Source organism: Lutra lutra, chromosome 1 (assembly GCF_902655055.1).
Source record: "Lutra lutra chromosome 1, mLutLut1.2, whole genome shotgun sequence".
In the NCBI taxonomy this organism is placed as follows: domain Eukaryota; kingdom Metazoa; phylum Chordata; class Mammalia; order Carnivora; family Mustelidae; genus Lutra; species Lutra lutra.
In genome coordinates, this window is record NC_062278.1 from 136,518,353 (window position 1) to 136,544,147 (window position 25,795).

At 34.3% G+C, this 25,795-nt stretch overlaps 1 protein-coding gene across 7 annotated transcripts in view; it reads right to left on the minus strand.

The window, feature by feature from the left end:
• TBC1D5 (TBC1 domain family member 5) overlaps positions 1 to 25,795 on the minus strand; it is a 560,004-nt gene that overhangs the window by 204,155 nt on the left and 330,054 nt on the right. For all 7 annotated transcript variants that reach the window (XM_047737636.1, XM_047737648.1, XM_047737657.1 and 4 more), the window contains 5 exons: positions 19,782 to 19,884; positions 12,622 to 12,710; positions 11,054 to 11,104; positions 10,891 to 10,960; positions 4,682 to 4,854 (listed from right to left, as the gene is read on the minus strand). In XM_047737636.1, coding sequence (XP_047593592.1) covers positions 4,682 to 4,854; positions 10,891 to 10,960; positions 11,054 to 11,104; positions 12,622 to 12,710; positions 19,782 to 19,884 — 486 coding nt within the window. The remainder of the gene's footprint in view (positions 1 to 4,681; positions 4,855 to 10,890; positions 10,961 to 11,053; positions 11,105 to 12,621; positions 12,711 to 19,781; positions 19,885 to 25,795) is intronic.

Consider the following 25,795-nt stretch of genomic DNA (forward strand, 5'->3'; position numbering starts at 1 on the left):
AGAATGCCAAAGCCCAAGTGTGTTATGAGGGTCTTTCCTCAAAAGTGACATTAATTGCATATCCCACAGATGGTTATTATGTATTCTATTTATATCAAAGTATAAAATGTAGCTGAAAATATACAGGTTCAATATATTTAAGGGTGATAATAAAACACAGTTACTCTGGCCTAGCAAAAATTGTTCTTTTTAAACTTTAATTTTTGGTCTCTCTGTAAAACAGTATTATGGTACTAAATGAAAATGGTATTCAATCTGTATACTTGAATCTCTTGTGATTAAAAGTCTTTAGGGCTCAAATACATACTCAGGGATGGAACTGTAACACTGTATTTTAGAGGCTTTTGCAAAAAATAACCCATAAGTGATGAAACACAGGACATTCTTATTCTCATACTAAAAATGAAAATGCCAAAAAAAGCAACTCTTGGGAATTACCTTGGAAAGTTGGAAATAATACAGTCAATGTTTACTTTAGATATTAGTCAGTATGCATTGACAGGCCCCTACAGAACTTAATTTTTTGTAAGTCTAATACCCATTAATAATTGGCAAACAAAAGACAACTCAAAATATTATTTGAATTAAAGCAAGAGAAACTTTGAAGTGCAACAGGAGTAATCTTTCATAAAGTTAATGAAAAACACAGTATAAATTACCTTTAGAAAGTGTTATTTTATAATATTACTTACATGGAATTGAACATTTAACTTCAAATTAATTTTATTTAAACTAAACAGCAGGTTGATTGATTTAACATTTTGTAAGAGGAAAACCAGCTATAATTATCCAGAGGATAATGTACTCAAGTACATAAAATACTAGCATTAATAAGCAAATTATTATATAATATACAAGATCTCATGGGTAATTATTCCCATATTTCAAGATAAATATCATCAATTTATTTAAAATTACGATAAGCTAATTTGGAATGACTTTAGCCAATGTTAGTACAATTAATATTTTTACACTAATTAATTCTAATTTTGTTAAATAAATTTATTACCAAAATATAACAAATATGTTTGTATATGGCATATCTGTCATATCAGGACACTTCCACTATAGTTTCTTACAATAACCGGAACAAAAACTATTTTTAAAAATGGAGTAATTACAAATCTTTCTCTTAGTGATAATTATAACTATATCATAATGCAGGTTTTTTAAAAAGAATTATTTATTTATTTTAGAGAGAAAGCAAGAGAGAGCCCATATGCATCTGAGCAGGGAGAGGGGTAGAGGAAAAGAGAGAGAAACTCCAGCAGACTTCATACTGAGTGCAGAGACCGACTGGGGGGCTCCATCACAAGACCCCGAAGTTATGACCTGAACCGAAATCAAGAGTCAGATTCTTAACCAACTGAGTCACCCAGGAACCTCTACAAAGCAGATTTAAATAAATTTTAATGTACCATGCAACTGCTGAAGAGTGACTAGAATATGAAACCTGGAGTCAACAGGATTATAATTTCATTTTGCTATCACTTTCTTCACATGTAAAAAACACATATTTATTTATTTATTTGAAGATTTATTTATTTATTTATTTGACAGAGAGAGAGAGAGCACAAGCAGGCAGAGAGGCAGGCAGAGAGAGAGGAGGAAGCAGGCTCCCTGCTGAGCAGAGAGCCCAATGCGGGGCTCGATCCCAGGACCCTGAGATCATGACCTGAGCCAAAGGCAGCGGCTTAACCCACTGAGCCACCCAGGCGCCCCTAAACACATATTTATGATTTACTTCCCATTCTACATGAATTGTTAATACTGATAACACTTCCCATTGACACATCCATTACTGACATTTTTATCATATTGTTTTCTAATTTTGTTACAGTATTTTGGTATATAAGAAAATACTTGTTTGAAAATTTAAATTCTGTAAGAAAACAGCTGGAATACAAAAGCACATTTTAGATGGTGGAAGTTATGGATTCTGATGTCATCCTAAAGAGTAATTTTTACCAACTGAAAATTGATTACTTTATATTTGTCCACTTGAGGATAAAGTACTCCAAAAGCAAGCTTATTGTTTTTAAGTATTAATATTGAATGTCAGCCTAAATTACCAACTTTCTTCCAGCAGGAATGGATAGTAGCATCAGCAATTATTTAGATGAATATTACTTGTATGACATAAAACCAAGCATGATATTTCAATTCATTTTCATGAAGTACAAACCTACAATATTTTTTTAGATTTAAGAACACAAAATTATTGTGACAAATTGCTGTAATCTGTTTCTATAGAAGTTTACTCTTCAGCTGCTACACTGTCTAGTTAGAAGCACTGGTCTAAGAGACAGCTGTTATGTTTCCACTTAAGTAGAAGCTCAAATGCTTTCGTGAAGAAAACACAAAAAGCCAGAGGTGGAAAGGTTCATGAAACACATACTACATCATATTCACAAAGCCATGACATCTTAATTGAGTAATGGTAATGCCAGATAATGATCACAAAAGTACTGCTAAACATATCTTGAATGCTTACTACATACTGAGCACTATGATTTTTGCATATTATAACTGAATTGTCATCAGCACCCTAAGAAGTAGGTACCATTACATTTACTCTTCATTTCACATATGAAGAAACCAAGGATCAAAGTGGTTAAACAGATCTACTTCATTTCAAAGCCTGTGCTCCTAACGGCTACTTCATATTATACTCATATTTTTCTCTGGTCCCCAAAGACTCTATAAGTCATCAATAGGAAATATACAGATGAGTTGTACAACTGAAGGTAGCATAAAGACAAAGGAAAATTTGACCACATGTATCCCACAAATAGAAATAAAACAATCAGATTGAGTAAATGGAATAAACTCCTTACACTATAGTAGAGACCAATTAAGAGAGTGAATGACTTCTTCAAAGATGAAAAAAAAATGTATATTTTTAGTTAATGCAGAGGAGATTCTATACTAAAATAATGGGATAATTGAGTCAGCTATGGTTACTGCAAGCCCTGGTACTGTTAGTACTGCTGAAAAATAAAGTTGCAAGGATTAAGAGTGATTATTTCATGGATCATGGAATTTTATTGGGAAGGTGCTGGTGGGATGTCAAAAAAGCCCTATGAATCATTATGATGAAGAGAAAGCTGATGGAAACTAATGTCTAAAAGGAAACTGGAACACAATGGTTTATAAATCATCTTACCCGAGTCCATGCCACCAGCCACAGCAATGTAAAGCACCAGCTCAAAGAGGTAATAAACAATAAAGCATTTCAAAGAAATGATAAATATGTCCAACATTAATTTCTTTCTCCAATATTTGAGAACAATATCTAGAGTTTAGTGAACAATTTTTGAGGGCGTAAAATGGGCTTTTCTATTTGAATAAATCATTTCTTTGAGTGCACAATGGAGAGGAATACAGACTTCATCTCCTGACCTTGCCCTATCTGTTTTAAAGTAAATTTTTATATCTATAATCACAAACACATTAGCCAGACTTTTAAGTGTAAGTGATGATTCATTAATAACTTGCAATACTGCCCAATACCCATGTTACCCACAACTTTCTCATTTCCAGTGCGAATGATGGAGCTGCTCTCAATGATGAAGCCAAGCTTAAGTCACAGAAATGAAAATAAGCACCATTAAAACCACAAAGCAGGCATCTTTACTCACAGTTCAGGGCTTCCAAAGAAGATAGAAAGCTGAGTTATAATTAGTGAAAGACTCTTACACATGAGAACATAAAGAAAACACTCACTGATATTCTTTTCTTTGGGCTAAATAAATAGCCTCTGCTCTGGTCTGAAACCTTTGACTTGTTTAAAATTCTCTGTAATTCAAATAATGAATTCATATTTACTGAGCACCTATTATATATATCTTAATAATATCTTCTTAGTTTTCCATGTTCTATCTGAGGGATGAAATTGCAGAAAATATCTACCAAGGAACTGCCCAGCACTAGCTATAAATGTTCTACTGCTTCAATATAAAGGATCCTTTTAATATCTGTAGTGCTACATAATTAATTCATATTTATTAAAACTGTAATCTTTCTAATTTTTCTACCCACCCTATTAAGCCACTGAATAAGTACACATACAAACAGACACACATATCTGAGGAGTGACTGGCTCCCTTTTCTTCTGCTACAGCATGCAACAGAAGTTACATGGCTGAAGATGATTACCATATTATGTTCACAGTGAGGGACATTTATCTTACTTTTAGAAATGCACTTCCCAACAAAATGGAAAGAACATGAATATCCTGCAGGTCTGTTTAGGTTTGAGGCTGGTTTCATGTGTGTATGATCTGTGTGACCCTGAACTTCTTAGAATGCTTGGCTTAATGATCTGCTGCTGTCATCTTGAAATTCTTGCTAATTTTTTTTTACAGGGGACATTCATTTTTATTTTGTGCTGGGCTCTGCAGATTATGGAGCCAATCCCGCCTGAATCTGAATTATGACTTCAATATTTAATATATCTAAACGCAGTTTCTTCCCCTGTACAACACTCAATTAACAGGACTGGTGTGAGTATGAGACGAAATATGATATGTGAAAATAGTAACACAGAGCCTGGCACATAAGACATATGAAATGAAATGGAGCTGAAACAGTTCTGGTCTTACTTCTGTGGATCTGAGACATACAGAAACCACCGTAAGTCATAATTAGATACAGCTGAAACTTAAACTTTGGTACTTACAACCCATATATCTGTGGTGCGATTTCTAGCCTGTTCAAGTGCATATAAAGCTCAGTATCATGCTTCTTCAGTAGATGATCCTGGATCTGGTTGACTTTAGTAACAATAGCAATTGTTGGCCCCAAATCCTGTGGTCTAGCAAAGGGAATGGGAGTCATCAGTGTTTCTTTCCCCTAAAAAGAGAAAAAAGTGGAGCATATGTTATTTCAATAAGAAATGAACAAGTATGTGGACCTCATTCTTGAATAACCAGTAACTACCTTAATCATCTCATGACAAATGCTTAAATTGTGGAATCATATGCTGATCATCATACAGATGATTGTGCTCATAAAATAAAGGCCAGAAACTGTCTTCTGAAATATTTCCTACCTTATTCCCTTGACCAGTTTCTCTGGTGACATTAAGTATTTCAAGATAATTTTTGCTAGAGGTAGTGGTAGCTGCTATTCTACTTGTCTAGAGTTAGTTGGTCTAATCAGCCATGGGACCTAAATGGAATGACTCTGATATTTCTTGTGACATAAAATCTAAACATGAAAAACAAGAAATGAAAACTGTTTTACTGTTTTACTTTGAGCTCTCAAAACTATAAAAAAAGGCAGAAAATAAAGGAAACTAGTATTAGAAAAGAAGATATTTTCTGTCCTTTGATCAATTTAAATAGCTGAGTAGGAAGATTTTTAAACTCTCCAGACCAAAAGTACAGCTGAGTTTAAACAAACAAACAAACAAACAAACAAACAAACAAAAAAACCAAAACAACTATGTAGGCTAACTACTACAACTTTCCTTCCTCCCCTTCCAAATCCCACATTAAGAAAGATGTACCTGTACTGCTTGTAATGCTTTAATGTAAACTTCAACCACCATCTCAAGTCTGATGATTTCCCCTAATATGATGTCTAAACTTTTTTTTTTCCAAGATTTTATTTTTTTATTTGTCAGAGAGAGGGGGAGGTGAGAGAAGGAGAGACCGAGAAGAACAAAACAGGGGGAGCAGCAGGAAGAGAGAAGCAGGCTTTCCGCTGAGCAAGGAGCCCAGGGATTCCATCTCGGTACCCCAAGGTCATGACCTGAGCCGAAGGCAGACACTTAACTGAGATACCCAGGCGTCCCTATGTCTAACCTTTCTTATGTTGAGTCCTCAATTTCTACCTCTCTCCAGTCTTAAGATTTATTTATTTATTTATTTTAAAGATTTTATTTATTTATTTGACACAGAGAGAGAGATCACAAAGCAGGCAGAGAGGCAGGCAGAGAGAGAGGGGGAAGCAGGCTCCCTGCTGAGCAGAGAACCCGATGCGGGCCTCGATCCCAGGACCCTGAGATCATGACCTGAGCTGAAGGCAGAGGCTTTAACCCACTGAGCCACCCAGGCGCCCCAGTCTTGAGATTTATAGCATCATTCTCTGATGACTGCCTGCCACTCCCTCACTCAACTTCTCTAGCTCAAATTTTTGTTTCTGCTTTGCAAATGCTGCTTTTTCATAGAGGTCTGATCCTAGTTTAATTCTCTACTTGCATGTGATTCCCTGAGTGATCTTACTCATACACAGTACTTCAACCAACACCCATTTTCCAAAGACTTCCAAATCTGTATCCATAACCTAGAACCTTCCTGGGTTCTCTCTTATACATTCGTATGTTAGGAAGGAATCCTGGGTTACAAAAGGGTCTCCAATTCAGCAGACCCACTACTGAGCTTATCACCTTCTGCTCAAAAACATGTTCATCCTTTCCCCATGCCTACCTCAACCCATCCTCCAATAACAACATACACTTTGCCAATTTTAGCTCCTCAGAACCACTCAGGAGACTCTAACTATGTCTTCTCTACTACAGCTCTACTGTTATAACCTGATTTGGGGTCCCAATTATTTCTTTCCTCCTAACTGGTCTCACTGCCCTTAATTCAGTCTGCTTTTAAATCTAGCTTCCAAAATGCCTGGTGATTCATCTAAAACAGATATTAAATTATGCCCAGTTGCCCTCCTTAAAACTTTTTAATAGCTCCCACAGGAAAAATAAAAACAAAAACAAAAGACAAATTATTTTTTTAAAGATTTTCTTTATTTATTTGACAGACAGAGATCACAAGTAGGCAGAGAGGCAGGCAGAGAGAGAGAGAGAGAGAGAGAGATCACAAGTAGGCAGGGAGGCAGGCAGAGAGAGGAGGAAGTAGGCCCCCTGCTGAGCAGAGAGCCGGATGTGGGGCTTGATCCCAAGATCCTGGGATCATGACCTGGGCTAGCAGAGGCTTTTAACCCACTGAGCCACCCAGGCACCCCAACAAAAGACAAATTCTTGAGCTAGGTCTATAAGGTCTTTCATTATCTGGTTGGTCTCTACTCTTACTGGGGCTTCCAGAGATCCTGGGGATACCATTCTTTAACTTGAAATATCCCCTCCCCAGTGTTTCCATAGAGGAGCTTCCCAGTGTTCTTAAAGATCTGGCTCAAGTGTCAGGTCCTATTTCATCATCTTCTTCTTTACTACTACAGTACCTATTTCTACTTCTCTGGTTCCTAAACCATGAGATCTGTAAAAGGAACATCATCTTATCATCACTGGACCACATTCAGGGGCACAAAATAAAGTAAAGCTCTTGCCATTGTAGTCTGGAGAGGAAGACTATACAGAAAAAAAAAATGTAGAAATCCACATAAGATCAATGACTAATCAGGCTCATAGAAAGAAAGAGGAGAGGAGGGGCATGAGTTAGCATTAGGAAAACTTTGCTGGAAGAGGTTCCATCTATCTTTCCAGGATATAAAGTCTTAAAAAGAGATGCAGTCCTTAGTACTTGCTACAGTGTCTACACCAGCATTTTCAGGTCTGAGGAATGTAAGACCATACTGATTTTTTATGGCTCAATTCGTTCCTGCTAATTTGTATAGATAGGAGAAAAAGATACCTCTGTGTTGTGGTCATTTATTATAAAAATAGTAAAACCAGGATACTATTTTCTGGTTTTATAACATCAAGTATTCTCTTCAAATGACAGGATGCTGTAATTTTTAAAAAAATTTAATTCTTGCTCAAATCTTTTCCTACTGATATAAAATTAAAATAATTTGGGGGAGTTCATGTTAACTGTAAGACACCATTCACATTCAAGAGACAGTGTTTACTCTGAAGCCAACTTTCCTTTAAAAATGAACAACTCAACTTTTTGCTTATTTTAGTTATGTAGTTTTTCTTTACTGAAGAACGTTGTGCGGCTGAATACCATACTCTGTGGGATGAAGGCACTGAGTTCAGGTAGGGTTTTTAACAACCAGGTGGGAAACAGATCACTATACCTAGTCATCTTCTAAGGGTCTTGAATAAACACACTTCTGTAGAGATACAATCACTGGCTTTGGAGAGACCTAATCCTAAATTAACCTGTTAAAAAGGTTTAATTTAATGAAATTATGTAATCCATTTCCAGGTTGAAGAGAATGAGTAGTCACTAAATCAACAGCCTATGTGGTTCATTTATCAAATACTGAATGGAGACTCATGTGTAGCTTAAGAACTACAGACTTACATAAACTGTAGTTTGAAAAGATTTCCCCTGTGCTCAGAATACTTACAACAGAATTGCTTAAATTTAAGAAACTCACAAGTAAGGCTCATGATCACTTAAATGGTAAACAGCTTATCTAACGATGAAACCAAAAGAGAAAATTTTAAAGTTAATATAAGATATTCCTTAACTTCAGGATTTATCATCATAAAAATGCTATCTGCGTTTAACAAATATTATCATATGGGATGGCTATAAGTACCAATAAAACTAGCAATCTTCCTAACCATTTATTAAGTGGTACTCAAAATGTACTCTACAGGTTAGTGCCAGTCCACAAACTGTTATAAGGATTCAGTGAGATAATTCTACACCACTATGTAAAGCAACACACTGCTTTCTTCATGAAGAAAGTCTTATTATGGGAAGGATGACTGCTGACCTAGGCAGCACGTACAGTGACAGAACTGAATTGTCAAGGGAACTAGAAGAACTTAAAGAGAGTAGTATATTCATTTCTCAAACTTCTTTTAAGAAAGGTGACAGAATCAAGACATAGAATAAAAAGAGGAGGATGAAAGAGGGATTCACTACATATGCTTTATAGAAATGTATTATTCATTGATATATGCAAGTAACATAAATGTTCAGAGGTCACATCTATGTGTTTTTTCTTGATAAAATGAATAAATATCCTTTTTTATGCTGTCTTAGCCATTTTCACGAACTTGACTCAGTGATATCAACATGAATGGGTAAAACTGAAAAGTAGTAATGCTCACATCTTTATCATTTGCTTTTGTAGATACTGTGAATCAGTTATAAAATACAAAATGACCACTGCATAAAAAGATCATGTTTTTATTTAAATGTATTCAAATACTTTTTGCTCAAAATTTTGATTTTTCACATAAGTCTATGACTTCATCAATCGCCTACCAAGAACAAATATAAAGTAATTGTTCTAAAACATGGCAGTTCATCAAATATGCTTATAAGTTTTACCTCTAATAACCCTTACCGAATGTAACATGTTGATATATTACAAAGACTTTATCACCTAGGTTGAAGATCAGCAAATTTTCTCTGTAAAGGCCAGATAGTAAATATTTTAGGCTTTATAGGTCATATAGTTTGTGTTGCAACTACTTAACTTCGTAATGAGCCATTATAATGAGCAAGCAGCGATAGACAATAAGGACACAAACAGGCATGGCTATTTCCCAATAAAACTTTTTTATGAACATGGAAATTTGAATTCCATATAATTTTCATATGCTACAAAATATTATTCTTCTTTTCATAGTTTTTTAGCCATTTAATAATGTAAAAGCCATGCTTAATTCCCAAGCTGTATAAAAATAGCTGGCAGGCCAAACTGGCCTGCAGGAAGTAGTCTGCCCTGATGTAGACCAAAGGCATAAAACACATTAGTTATTCATTTCATTTTTTAAGAGAATGGAATAAAGATGGAATAAAGTGACAGAATAATATATGGTTTCTAAGCAGAATGCAATCAATTGTACCAATATAAAATAAATTAATCATATAGAAAAAATATACCAAAAACTCTTAATGACATCCCTTGCCAGAATAATTGGAAATTTTTCTAATATTGCATAATAATAATGAAAACATCATATGATCTCTAAGTTAGCATATATGTTTGTTTAAAATGTCAGTTAACTCAGTAATTCCACTCCTAGAGAAATGCCAAGAGCATTGGAAACATATGTAGACATGAAGTTTGTACACAAATGTTCACAGCAACATTATTCTTAATAACCAAAAAGTGAAAAAACCCAAATGTCCATCAACTGACGTATGGATAAACAAAATGTGGTATATCCACATGGTGAAATATTATTTGGTCACGAAAAGGAGTGAAGTACTGATGCATGCTACAACAGGAATGAACACCAAAAACATCATGTTAAGTGAAAGGAGTCAGTCACAGAAGGCAACATATTATATGGTTCCATTCATAGGAAACGTTCCGAATAGGCATGTTCATAGAAAGCAGAAGTACATTAGTGACGCCAGCGACTCTGGGAAATGGAGGGAATGCAAAGTGACAGCTAATGAGTATGAGATTTCCTTTTGGGGTGATGAAAATATTTTTGAATCAGATAATAGGGACATTTGCATAATCTTGTGAATATACTAAAAACTACTAAATTGTACACTTTAAAGGTGAATGGTATGGCATATCAATTATAACACATAATAAAAATTACAGTTAAAAAGAGTAAGAGAGAGTAAATGATAAATGATGGTATTGAAGCTAAATGTGTAAATTCTGTAGTGATGTATTAGTAAAAATAAGATAGCCTATTTCAAACAGAGTTTGTCTATGCACTTCAGTAACAAAATGTCTATCAACTCACACGTGTAGCAACAGATCAGGCAGAAAAATGTACCTGTCATTCAAAATTTGTAATAATTTTTCAAGTCAGAAGCTCTATTGCACAGATAATATACATATAAAATAAAATTCCCGTTTACATGAAATTTTTTATTTTACCTTTATATACCTGCCAATATTATTAGCAATATGGCTTAGATCCTCAATTCAATCTTATTCCATAGATTTTTAAATTTGGGGGTTTTTTAATAGTAATAATTAGATGTTCCTACTTATTGAAATCATTTGTTCCCTCAAATATATTGAAAAGATCTGTACTGTAACACTTACCTTTTGACCATCATGCTCAAAAGTAGAAAACCAAGGTTCAGCAGTTTCCATAAGCTGTGAGAACATTGCACTAAAAATTAGAAAAATAATACAGTACTAACGTTAAACCCTCACTGAAGTAGAGATGGTATAAAAAATTAGAATAGGAAGTTTTTGTACTTACTAGGCATCATGTTCCAGATACTCAGGGTTCAAAAGAGTTTTCATTTCCTCACTTAAAAAAAGCAATACAAATAATCAAAATGTATAATTTCTTAGTAAAAGGGCACACAAAAGTTGCCTTATTCTATACTCATAAGCCAATTTTCATACAGTGTGCAAATGAAAAATCATCCCTTCTAAATAAAAAAAGCAATTTCATTAATAAATGAAATCTTTTCTTTCTATAAAGATCAAAAACAAATTAGGTGCCTTGTCTATACCACAATGAACTATCTAATTACTCCAAATAACCACTACAAAATGTGACAATATATTCCTTGAATGTGCCTGATCTAGAATAAATTGATTACGCCACAATCTGTCACTTGTTTTCCAAAACAAAACAAAATAAAACACTTATTTACCGGTCAAATATATCCTATCAGAATATTATTTTCTTTCAATGGCTTCTATTTTTATTATATTTTAACATCCATTAATTAGAGATAATACCTCTTTCAAATCTATTTTAGCGTTGCTTTTACCTTTCAATGGCTTGAAACTGCCAAAACAGCATGTCCAACTTATTTAAAAGCAATTTTCAATTATCAATTTTCAATTATCCTTTCCTGTGAAGCATATTGTACACACATGCTTTTAAAAAGATAAAACTGGCATGAAAACAGGATCCCAAGACTAACTTCATCCTTACCATACTTTAGAATAACTGAAGAAAGGGTAATTAAGATATGGTTACTCTAGTCAAATGCACAAACTCATTTTTGTATAATTAGAGAAACTCAAGAGAAACTAGAAAATACTAATCTATAATATAGTAAACAAAGGTTAATTTAACAAAGGCTCTAATTTATGCTTAGCAAAATGGATGGCTATATTTGATTAATAATTGTAGAGATAAATACATAAAATGTTATGTGTTAATTTTTTATGTTCTGCACATAGACGGGTTAACCAATGGAATACTTCTGACAAAGTTTTATCATCTCACAGTCTCTAGTCCCAAGATACTGGCTGGCTGCCTCTCTGGGCCCTCAGTTACTGCATCTGAAGTAGAAATAAATTCTATAAATTAGCCTAAGTTAAATATAATTACTAAAGTTACTTGCTGTAAAGAATAAATTAATGTATCTCAAAAACATGACAAGTTATTTTTGCTTATTTACAAGACGGGGGTTCATGACCTGAACTCAGTGAAACCTTGTGGGGAGAAAGGATCTCACAGACAAGGTTTTCATACAACCAACAGTGAAAGAATCATTAGAGGATGGTATATATGAATATCATCAGTCATTAACACTTTGCCATCTTAACAAAAATTTCCTCTTCTTGATCCATTAGTTATATACCTTCCTTTGGCACAGATCTAAGATTTTCAAAGACATTTATGATTCCAAATTTGTCCCATAGCTGAACCAGGACTACAACTATTATGTGGAATTAACAATCAGCCACATGAAACACAACCAAATGTTTATAATTTACAAAAGTACCTTCAATATAAAAGATTCTGAGGTTAAAATGCTTACAGCCAGGCTGAAAAAAAGAGAAGGAGCTCACATAAAAACTTGCCTTGGTTGGGCAGACTCACTGGCATGAAGAAAAGCTTGGTGGTCACAGTGGAGGATAAAGACTATAGGTGCTAACAGCTCGTGCATTCCCTGAAACATAAGAGCAGGAGAAATGAGAGGGGGAGGATGCTGAGGGTCCACCAGTGGACAGAATAGGCTCAGTTAAATGCTTCTTCAACTGATCCTCACCACCAACATTTCCATATTTCATTGAAATGCATAAAATGAAAAGCTACAAAATGAGATTTTATTTACTTTTAGAATTTGATTCCAATTCAACCATAGCACAAATTCTTCTTTAAAACATGGAGAGCAGTTCTCTTTTAAATGACACAACAAACAATAAATTGGCATGGTAGACAACCTTGCACCTGTCAGTTGCTTCACGATCTGTACTCATAAATATGAATTTCATTTATGCAAATTATAATCATGAGCTACAGTGTAAAGATCTGCAGTAAGAAGGGCAACTAAGAACTGTAGACCTAAGGAAATTACATCCAATGTTTTCATTATATAATGGCTCAAAATTAGGATGTCTGTAGATTTAGGAAGAGCTGAAGTCAGCTAGCTGGAAATGTTGGATAATAAAAGAAACAATCTTTAGCAGGTATAACAGCAAACAGTTTTCAAAGTATGATTTCAACATCTTTAATCTGAAAACTACCATAGTTTTTTTTTTTTCCCCTGTCTACTTCAACTATAAGGTTACTGTTCAATTTATTTAGTGAATTCACTGATTATATATTTTTTCCTTACATTGGTGCTCACCTGTGGATTACACGAATAAGCACAGAAGCAAAAAACTACATTGGTTACTAAGTTGTCTCTAAAAAAATATTATAAAAATTCATTATTTATCCATTATTGTAGAGAATAAGGCATTCCACATTAGTAATCTGCCTTGTTAACTACAAGATTTTTTCCCCCTTAAGCATCAGAGAACATGTTTTAGCAAGTTAAAAATAGATTATAATCTTTTCTGCCTCTTAAAGTAAGTAAATTATATTTTCCTTTTGCTTAATAACTATGGATGATCTTTAATTTAAAAAAAAATAATACAAAACACCACCTTAATAAGAAATCTAAAAAAATATGGAAGCAAAAACAAGACAGAGTTTCATGGGTGGAAGTAGTGACTTCCCATGATGGAAGGGCAGACACACAACTTTCTGTACATTCTAGAAGTACCACGCCATTCTTAAAAGCTAGTGATCATCATAAAATAATATCAAAGTAAACTCTATCAGAGTTCATTTGTAAGTTACCACTAGACTTGAATTAGGACTCACTGACATTTGTATAAAATAATTTGTGACACACCAACAGCTTTCTGGTGATTAAGACAAATTACCGCACACCACTTCAATCTTTTCAAGTAACCATTTCCTTACTAAACAAACTTTGAGAGGACTATTTGACTATCCCTTAGAGGAACACGGTAGAGACACAGAAAAAATGGAATTAAGTGCTCAGTATGCTTTAAAATCATCATGAGGTATTTATTCTTCTGGAATAATCTCTAATTATTCCAAAAACCAAGTGCCATAATTTAATGATCAAAGTAATAGCAAACTGCTGTAAGAATTACTATAGATACAGAAAAGAAAAAAAAAAAAAAAGACAAGGAGAAAGGAAGGAAGGAAGGCCAGGCTGACCAAAAGAAAGAAATATTAAAAACTAAATTAAAAATTAGGTATCTTTGTGGTAATCTTTTTGCCTTTTTCTGTGACTTCCTCAGGATAAAGTCCCTAGAAGCAGAATTTCTGGGTCAGTGAGTAAAGAAACTGGTTAAAGTTTCTTATATATACAATTAAGCTGCCCTTCAGAAAGAATTCCCTCACTTTAGGGCATAAAAATTGCCACTTCACACATCTTAACTTGTACTGTTTTGTTTTGTTTATGTTTTTTGAAATCCTATAAAACTTCATAGTCAAACAATTATTTCACCCTATTTAAATGCTAGTCAGACTGACAAAAAATTTTATTGGTCATTATCATTTAATGAATTGCCCATTTTCTCTTAATAAAGAGTTCCCTTTTTCCTGATAATTTGTCACAGTTCTTCACCAATTCAGGATATTAACCTGTAGTCATTTTTATTATACCTTCCCACGTTTATCATTTGTTTTTTAATTGGGAGATCCTAGGTCATCATGAAGCTCCATACTTTAAAACTATCAGATCAATACATCATCCTTCATGGCTTCTTGTTTTATTTTCATGCCTAAAAAGGCCTTCCTTATATGGAGATTAGGTGAGTACATAGTTTTCTTTATTATAGCTAATTCTTAACTGATCTGGCATTTAGTTTTGTCCTGAAAAATAAACTCGTATTTCTCTCTGCAAAAGAGTTCAACTAATTATTGAATAATCCATCTTCTCCTAAGAGTTTTGAGATGTTGTCTTTACCATATACTGAATAGTTCGTGCTGGTTTTTTCTCGACTTTTATTGGTATCCCACTGGTTTGTACATTCTTTTTAAAATTAATTAATTACTTTTTTATTATGTTATGTTAGTCACCATACATCATTAGTTTTTGATATAGTGTTCCAAGATTCATTGTTTACGTGTAACATCCGGGGCTCCATGCAGTACGTGGTTTGTACATTCTTAACAAGACCTTTACTACTTTAATGACTTCAACTGTAAAATATTCTATTCTTCCATATTTTCTATTCTTTCTCTCAAAATTATCTTGCCTATCCTAATTTAATTAGAAGGTAAACTTTAGTGTCATTTAAATAAAAGGCTAAACAAAATACTGCAATTTTATTGGCACTGCATTAAAATTAACTTGAAGAAAAGAGATAGTTTAAAGAATAACAGACTTTCCAACCCAAGAATTTGTAAACTGCTACGTTTTTACTAGGTTTTTGCTGTTGCTGTGGCGGTGATCTTCTCATTGGGTCTTTCCCCCTCTATGTAATTGTCTAACTAATGGCTGCTTTTTAAGAATCAGTTCTTGCCTAAATGCATCTTCCCACCCTCTTTAAATTTTCTCTTCCCTCTAGTTTCTGCAATACTATTCTCTCCCGATTCTCATTTGCTCAGGCATCACTCATCTTCAAGTTCCTATGTCAAAAATTATTAACTACCTATGATAATACTGAGAACACAAGAGTGAATGAAGTGAGCAAGTTTCTAACCATTATGGAGCTTGCAGTCTAGAGAGCAAGACACACAATAAAATGAGCACAGAAGTGACTAGAAACTGTGGTAAGTTTTTAGAATTAGAAACTGTGATATGTGTTTATTTGTAGATTAAAAAAAAATCCAGTTCCTACCACAGGTTCAGCACATAGAAGGTACTCACTCCATGGTGACTGATTAAACATCTACCTCTCCATATAGCAATGTATTGGTAAATGTTGAACTACAATATGAAAAATGAAATAGAGTAACATTAAATCATATTTCAAATCAATAAATAAGGGTGCTCTTGGTATAGTGAAAATTTAGAGTCCCCTGAATATCATTAAGACAACCTTTTTTACAAATTCACTGTTGACTTCCAACTAAACTGGAGACATTTCCTCAATTAGACTTGGAAGAGACTGTTAGTTTGACTCTTAATTCTAGACTAGCAAAACCTGATTAATAATTACAAACAGCAAGTGTATGAACATCTTTATAGGAAAAGAGAACCATTTAGAAAGAATGATCATAAATTCAATATGCTGTAAATTCGACAAAGCAAAATAAAACATAATAGATTGCCAGTATACTTATTGGTTCCCAAAATGTGTATTTTGCTGGCATTTACACCATCAGCATTTCTGCTTGCTTAAAGCTTTTATCCCTGCTGGATCGTTAGTAGTCACTGCACTCCAAACTCATGCCAGTTGAAAATAAAGGTAACGAAGTTTTCTTCATCAACAGCCTGTAGGCTCACAAAATTGAACCTGTTCTTTTATCTGCCTATGTTCATTTAGCCCACCAAGCAGTCTTTATTAAAGCTGAGGCATCAGGCAGTCAAAGTTCATTAATACCATTTATATAATCTCTGCAGTTTCAATTAACTCAGCAAGACATTCTACTACATGATAACAGTCTCATTAATTCAATAAAATCCCATAACTATTAACAATATGGTCGATGTTAAACGGGGTGTCACCTAGTACAAAATAATAGCTTTAACAGCTTGTGATGAAACTCAAGGTTTTTTTCTTAAATTTGATCTGGCTAAATATTCAGTCCTTCTTTAGCAAGGTATTATTTCTATGTAAAGAATCTATAGGATTTTAAACATGTACAGGGAGTAATTAAGTCTTATTAAGGGGCTCCCAAGAGTATGTTAATGATACTTTCTTATTCAGTAATTGACTTTGTCTAAATTATCAAGAATCTGACCTTCCCTATTCCTGCCTAGTCTTTCTTATAAATGCAGAGGCCCACACACATCACTAATGTTTGAGTGCAGTTATTCTGTTTTGATCCCTTGTCTGTGGAATTTGTTTCCATTATTATAACACTTCCTTATTTGACTTTTTTATTTCTCTGAAGAAGAATGTGTAACTTGGGATAATTTTATTCTGACTTGGTTTGCTATCACTAAATCTTCTACTGTGAGGTATTTTCAAATATTGGAAAGAAGAAAGGGCACAACGAAGAGATAAGCTTGATGACAGAAGCCAACACAATGAGGAGAGAACAGAAAAACAGAAAGGAGTCTGAACTACTGGAATAACTAATGCTGCAGAACCATTTTGCCCTTAGATTTCTTGCAAAGCGTATTAACAACATCCTTTGAGTTCAAGTCATTCTGAATGGGATTTTCTGTTATTTGCTTCCAAAAGTCCTACACCGATATTTACTTTCTCCCAGTCTTCTTTTTGGTTTCTTTGTTTTTGGTCTTTGAACTTTTTATCTGACTTCTGGAGAGTCTATCTGGCTTGGAAAGGTCTTTCCAATCCTGCGATTATAAACAATTCCCCCACATTTTTTAGAATATTTCATTTAAAAATTTCAGTTTTCATATTTATATCTTTATGCCACCTGGAATTTATTCTTTAATAAAGGTATAATTTAATCTTTTTTCTATATGGAAAGTCAAACATGGCAAGTCAATATCCTTTTCTCCCATTAAAGGAAAATATCCTATCTTATCATATTAAGAATTCATATACAACTGGACCTGTTCTTAGTTTGTTCACTGATCCATGTTGATTCCCATACTAATGTCATATTAGCTTGATCACAGAACGTTTACAAAGTTTTCATACCTCCCTTTGCCATTCTCCCCTTGCCTTACATTCTGTAGCAACTCTAACATATTTAATAATGATAATAATAGTAAATCCACCATAAAGACCAACAAGAACTCTTAATGATCACTATGTGTTTTTAACTCTACAAAGTCAATACTATAATTGTCCTCATCTTACTGACAGTAAAACTAAGATTTAGAAAATTTAAGTAAGTAAATTGTCCAGGATTATGTAGCTAACAAATGCTTGAGCTGAGATTTAAATAACAGATTTAAGCCCAGACCCAGTGCTCTTAACCCCTAAGCTGTATTATCTCCATTAAAATTATGGTAAAGCTTTTTGGCACTAAATTTAAAATGACCATGTCCAGTTTTTAAAATATGCATCTCTCTCTCTCTGATTATCACTGGAATGATAATACATTTATATATTAATTTGGGAAGAAGTAATATTTCATGCCTTCCCATCTACAAACATACAACCACTTTCCTGTTTATTCAACTCTTGCTTTATGTCCTTCAATAACATTTATAGTTTTCTTCACATATCTTTTGCATCTATATTGTTATATTTATTTCAAGGCATTTTAAAGTTTTGGTCATCATTATGAATGGGGCATATTTTTTCCATCTTCCATTCTAAAAGTGATAATCACCATGTAATTAATATGAAGGCATATTACTAGTATTAAAAAGTAAGATAAAATTAGTTCCCTTGGGTATTCTATGTATATAATAACAAATACATTATTTAGGACAACTGGAATATGACTTGGCTTATTATCTTTATTTTCTTAAATTTTATTTAAATTCAATTAATTAACATATGGTGTATTATTAGTTTCAGAGGTAGAGCTCAGTGACTCATCAGTACTTTATTATCTTTAAACTCATCAAGTATATTTCAAATTAAATACATTACTCTAAGGGTGCCTGGGTGGCTCAGTCAGAAGAGTGTGTGACTCCTGATTCCAGGGTTGTGAGTTGGATCCCCATGCTGAGTGTAAGATTACGTAAATAAACTTAAAAAAAAAAAAAAAAAAGTATGTATATATATATATATATATACACACACACACACACACACACACACACACACACACACACACACATTGCTCTAGCCAAACAAGTGTTTTCTGTTATTACACTGAAGTTAGAAAGTGATCAGTTGGACATTGAAAACTTTTGATTATTAGAGAATTTATTAATTTGATTTAAATTCCCACTTACTATACATTTTGAGAAATATATAAAATATCCAACTTTTTCTCCCTCTCCGACTCCCATTTGTGTTCCCTCTCTCGCTGTGTCTCAGTCAAATAAATAAGTAAAACCTTTAAAAAAAAATCCAACTTTTGTATTTTTACTGGAATACCATAAGCTTAAGTAGAAACCTAGATACTTCTTTATATATTAAATAATGTACATTTCAATGAAAGCAAAACATAATCTTCTTTCCTTTAGTAATGGGATAAATATCTGGGTACTAAAGAATATCATAAATTTCAAAAAATTTGGAGGAACTTTCCGAAGTTATAGCACCAGTAAATCTTAAAAGAGTAGAAGGACACTTGATTATTTTTTACACAGCATGTCACATATTTATAAATGCTGTATTTAGAAACAATATTTATACATACAACTCTGAAAAGTTTTATTACTAGATTGGCTTCAAAGATGCTGTTTATAAACAAACTCCCAAAACTTGAAAGAAAAGATTGAACGCCTTATAGAAGACAATTTGGTGGAATGTCTTATAATAAGGAAGAAGCATATGTGCTTCAATGAGCTTACTTTTTTCACCGTGCAGCTGACAAGCAGCTCTTTGATTGCTTTACTATTATGATACAACTTTGGATACAATAAAGGCTACATTATTGCTCTATCATTTGTCAAGCTGTATAGAAAATTTTGAGTCAATGGATGCCACCTGTACGATATTTTCATTACCTGTTTATAAAGCAACTGCTCGTTTTCTCTAGCATAACAGAAAAGAACATCTGTAAGAATTTTTCTCACATTTTCTTGTTGGAAAAACTGCATTTCAGGAAACCTGAAGAAAGAAAACACAGGATTAAAACTGACGAGCAGAATTCTAAGAATTACCTGCAAACTCTCATGTTTAAGAAGTGTCAAAGGCTACTTTTAGGTGTTAGTACAAGTGTGTATTTACCATGCAACTAGCTTATGCCACTGGTGGGACTGATAGGGTAAGAGAAAAGGGGTGAGAAAAGGGAAATTATTCTATCACAGATGGAAATTATACCTTTCAACACCTAAATATTTCAAATGTCTCCATGTATTTAAAGTCCTCACACAGTGGATATGACAGTTCTTAAAGCAAAATGAATCATGGCCTATATATTTGGGGTGTAGGATAACTTTGTTTTAGCCCATTTAGTTTTTAGGACTAGATTGTAATTTTGGATGCACCAGCTTTTTGAAGAAATCATTATATTTTTTTAATGCCAGTATTAGGATTTAAATTATTATACATGACCACGCTGTTAGTTTGTCTGATTAAAATGTTGACTTCAAATGGAACAAGTTAGTCAGTATTGCTTAAACGCTCTCCAGATAAAAAATTCTACCAGGCGCTTTGAGGTAATGTGAAATAGAAAAAGGGCACAGTATCCACTTGAAAGGAGATTACATAGTTGTTGTTGGTTTTTTAGTTTTTGTAGTTTTTTTTTTTTAAAGATTTCATTTATTTATTTGACAGAGAGATAGAGCCAGAGAGCACGGGGCGGGGAGCGCAGGGGAAATGGCAGAGGGAGAGGGAGAAGGAGGCTTCCCGCTGAGTGGGGAGCCCCACAAGGGGCTTGATCCCTGGACCCTGAGATCATGTTGGAGCTGAAGGCAGAGACATTTAACTGACTGAACCACTCAGGTGGCCCTACATAGTTGTTTCTAGTGAAAGAATATACAATTCTAACAATCCAAAGAACAAATACGTAGCAATTTAATACAAAATGAGTACATAAGGGAAAAAGGAATGTCACCTAGAAGTTAACAGTCAGATAGGTTCAATCACAAAGGGTTTAAACAAGAATTTTTAGGAGAGGAGAAAGAGGAAGATGGCATATCAATGGTAAAGATAACCAAATCAGAAAGAGAGATGAAGGCTCAGAAGGCAATGAGTACTCCAAGTGTATGGCACAGTAGGGCAATCAGTACTGAGAAACAGAAGTCCTTCCATGAAGTACTGCCAGTCCAAAGTAGGATGACGAGAAAGGAGAAAAGGTGGGGCAGGTCTGGAAAGAGCTCGGAATTGCTGAATCTACAAACAAAGAAAAACCAACCAAGTGACTCTACATTTTTGAATAGGTAAGTAAAAAAGAAAATAATATTTGAGTAACTCTAAGTGGAAATAAGCCTTGGAAGAGGAGAGATTACAGGAAGGAACAAGATGGCATTATAATGAAGTGAAGTGGAAAAAATCACAACCCTGAGAAGAAAAGCCTGCATTCAAATTCATGTTAGCATAATTACTAGCTACATAATCTTAAGTAAGTGATTGCTTAACTTCCTCATCTATTAAGTGGAGGGAATAATACTGATTTTGTGATCAAGATGAGATCATGTTAAAGCACCAAGAACAGTGCCTGGCAAGCAGTAAATGTGCAGGAACAGAGGTTATTAATAGTCTTTGAGTATTGGTACTTTAGGGGATAAATAAGTGAATTAGGTGGCTTTGGGGAGGCTGATGAGGAAGAGTACCTAAACCATGGAAGGACAGGGCATTACCAAAACAGAAAAATACTGCTTAATGAGTCTTTTAAAGAGCAAAATGGCTGTTTTACTTCAGATTGTAATGGCTAACTAACTTGTTCTGGAGACTTCAGCTGTTTTATGCTTCATTCTGATCCTTTTCTTGCTCCCTGTGAGAGTTAATGACTTTCTCCCCAGTCTAGGCTGGGTTCCTGGGATAACTATTCGAGTGGTTTGTGAAGCATCTCGTTTCTGGTCCTAATTTTTTAATAAATTGAAGCCTATTTTATCTTCATCTGTTCATGTGACTTTCTTTTGAAATTCCCTTGGATGTGCAAATGTCCCCAAACACATATATTTGGTTTTATCTCTAGCAAAGGAGACCTCTTTCTTGGATTGCCAGTAATAAACAACCCATGGATTTGAGCAAGATGACCTCATATTTCTCCATGAATCTTAATCTGATGACCCCTCCAGATAGTTTCTACTCAGGCAAGGGAGTGTGAGTAGGCAAAAATGACCTTAGCTCCCCAAAAAGAGAAAAATTAACCTGAAAGTAGATTCAGAGCAAGAATATTATATCATAGAAGCCAAAGGTGTTCCAGAAAGATGTCAAATGCACTGAACCAGGGAAGAAATAAAACCACTTTTTAAATGACTTCTTTGGGACAAAAGAAAGTTGATAAAGCCCTTAGAAGTCAAATATCCCAAACTAAAGTAATCAGGATGAAAGACAGGTAAGCAGTTAAATTGCTAAAGAGAAACTTCTTGGGAAAATTTAGTCACTAAGGTAAAAACAGATTAATCCTTCGGAGAAGTGAAATTGTTTCTCCTTCTTCCTCATTAGAGGACTTAAATCTAGCCTTATCTGTTTTTGTTTTTGTTTTTGTTTTAAATTGAGGTATAATTGACATACATTATATTAGTTTCAGGTGTAAAACATAATGATATGATATTTGTATACACTGAGAAATGATCATCACAATAAGTCTAGAAACCATCCTTGCCATGTCTTTAAGTAGGATTCTTGCCCCATAATTTAAATCACATGGCTTAAATGATTTTGCACATCCCCTCCATTAACTATTCTTTGAAAATTTTCCATGCACACCAGCACAACCAAATTTTGCGTAGCTGATGCAATCTGAACTGATTATGCAAGAAAGTACTAAAAACTGCAACATCCACTTTGTAACAAATACCCATGAACTATATAGTAAGAGTTTAATATCTAACTACTAAAAATGTAAATTATATTACATACCAATTCATAGTTTCATTTAAATGCATACTAACCACTTGCAAGATTAAAAACAAGAGAGCTACAAGAATTAAATTGCAGGTAGATAATTTAAATTACCCACTTTTAGCAAATACCCAATCAACTAAAAATGTGTATTAGGCAGACATAGCATATCTACGCAACAGCACACTATCTACAACACTACTCTACAACCCTAAAGTGCCAATTTATGAAGTTTCATGATACCCTCTTTTTTAGAAAAGTATGACTTGCTCTCTAAATTCTGATGGTTTCACAGCATCAAAGAAAGTAAGGCAGAAAGACACAGAAAAGTTTTTTAAACGGTATAAAAGTTTACACTACTTAAGAAGCTGGAAAAAGAATTTACATTCAGAGAAGTTTTAAGCTGAAGAAGTCTTTGGAGATTAGCCAGTCTAAGTCAGAAGGTCACAAGTAAGGATTCTGCAGCAGAGAGATGCACACCTGCCCCCATATATCTGGGTGGTTAGGGCAGTAGTACTTCCCCCACTGCTTCACTCATCAATTATAAGTGAGTCAGACATACACATTTAGGTAAAATTGCATGAGTTCAGAGTTACCAAGAAGAACTATGTCATGAGGTTGATGAATACACCTGAATAATAACATATTTCCCACAACAAATACTTGGTTGTCTTATTGTTAGGCTTCACACCAGAAGATGTACCATCTACACGGATCAGAAATAAGGGAGAAAAGTACAGTGAGTAGTTTTTCTAGGAACTGTAATAATTACTTTGGGTTTTTAAAAAAGATTTTATTTACCTAGTTGAGAAAGAGGTGGGGGGAAAGGGGGAGGAGCACAGGGAAAGGGACAAGGAGATTCCATGCCTAGCACAGAGCTGGATGAGGGGCCTGATCTGGGGCCCCCCACGACACTGAGATCACAACTGGAGCTGAAACCAAGAGTCTGAGACTCAAACAACTGAGACCCAGGCCCCCCAGTAATAATCAGTTTTTAATGATATGTTTTCTGTTTCAAAATAGCTTCCCTACCATCCATTACATGTTTTTGTTTGTTTGTTTTGTTTTATTTTTTAACCCCAGGCCATCTGGTATTGACTGAGGATAGGTAAAGTAATTTGAACACCATGGGGCAAATTTACTTCTGAAACAATAATGAAAATCACAGAATACAGACCCAAGCGGGCCTCAATGTAATTGTTAAGATTTTGAAAATCAATAGTGACTCTACACTTCCATTAAAAAAAAAAGAAAGAAAGAAATGGTAGTAACTTCCATAAAGATGAGGTAGAGAAAAAAAAAACTTGAGTTAAAACTGTGTTAAGTTTATGATTCAAAACAATTATCTGATAGCAAATAAAAGGGAACAAAATTTATATCAAATGGGCCTAAAGACAAATTTTGTTATTATCAGAAAATGGAAGCCCAAGAGAAGAAATTTCTAAATTTGGCCAGAAAATGAAAATGGTAAATAAGTGAGACTGAAACACTGACATAGATAAAAACCAAAGAGAAAGTAATATTTAAGTACTCCATGATGAAATTTAGACAATACAGTCTAAGATTTTTCTTTTTCTTCTTTTTATTTATTTACTTATTTTTACTGTATCCTAGGCTTCTTTAAGAACAAAGTAATGAGTGATGTGGGGATTAAAGCAAGAGCATCCTTGAACTTTACCTTCCCTCCAACTAGTTCCCCCGCAAAACTCCCTGCCCCCACACCCTTCGTGTTCCCAAATCTGTTCTCAGTGAATAAAGAATTTAATCCCAGAGCCCTTGTACAAATCCCAGATTCTCTTTCCCTAGCCCTCCCCCTTCTTCTGCCCCCCATTCCTGGGACGGGCAAGCACCACAGTTTGAATGCACAGGAGAGCCCAGAGCAGTGACAGACACAGAAGGAAAGGCCTCACCATCAGGGAAAGGGAGTGAGTATCACCATCCCAATTCCTGACCTGCTGGGAGGGGCTTGGAAGCTCAGCAAGGTCCCAAGGCAAACCCAGCAGGGCTCTGGTCCTCCCAGGAGTTGTCAGAAGCCAGGTGCTTTGCCATGGGGAACAAGGGCACCCCAAACTGGGGACCTAGAAAAATGAGGGCTCTCCAAGGGACTCTAAGATTTTTCTTGATTTTCTTGATGGAAAAAAAAGTAGTATTTCAGTTCCAAGTTAACAGATCAATATTTAAAATATAGCAGGTTCTCTCCCAAGATGTGTGAAGGAACTTATAATCAGAGAAATTTTACATATTGCAAATTAATACCAAGAGATATAAAACTTTGGTGTATGAGTTTTGTTCTGCATCTTGAAATAACCCAAAATTCACAGGTTTTATAATCTTCATCACAAGACTTAAAAACTTTCATTATGGAAAATTCAAACATTTCTAAAGAATAGACATGGTGGACTCAATAAATCCATCACCCAATATCATTACCAACCAGTTCTTGATTCATATATAGTCCTCCCTCAATTCTGTATTTTGAAACAAATCTGAGATGTCACAACTATATCTCTAAAAGGACTCTAAAATCATAACCATATATGATTCTAACACTATAACTAATAAAATAATCCATTAATTAAATCAAATATCCAGGCAATGAGCAAATTCCCCTAATTTTTTTCAGTTTGTTCAAGATCCAAAAAATGCCCATATGCTACAATTTGTTGATGTATCTCTTAAGATTTATTCTTCCCCTCCCTTTCTTCCTCCCTGTCTCTGTCTCTACAATGTATTTGTTAAGGAAGCCAGGTTATTTATTGTGTCGAAACGTCCCACATTCTGAATTTTTCTTATTGTTTCTCTATTTCGTTATTTAACACATTCCTCCTGCTATACAGCCTATAAACTGGTAGTTAGGTCTAGAGAATTCATCAAATTCAAACTTAATTTTCAACAAAATTCTTCATGGGTGGTATGAAGGTTTTAGCATAGATTTACAAATTCTTTGGACACTTCTGTGAAAAGGTGGAGGAGTCTAAATCCTCTCCATTTGAATGCATGCTGACCT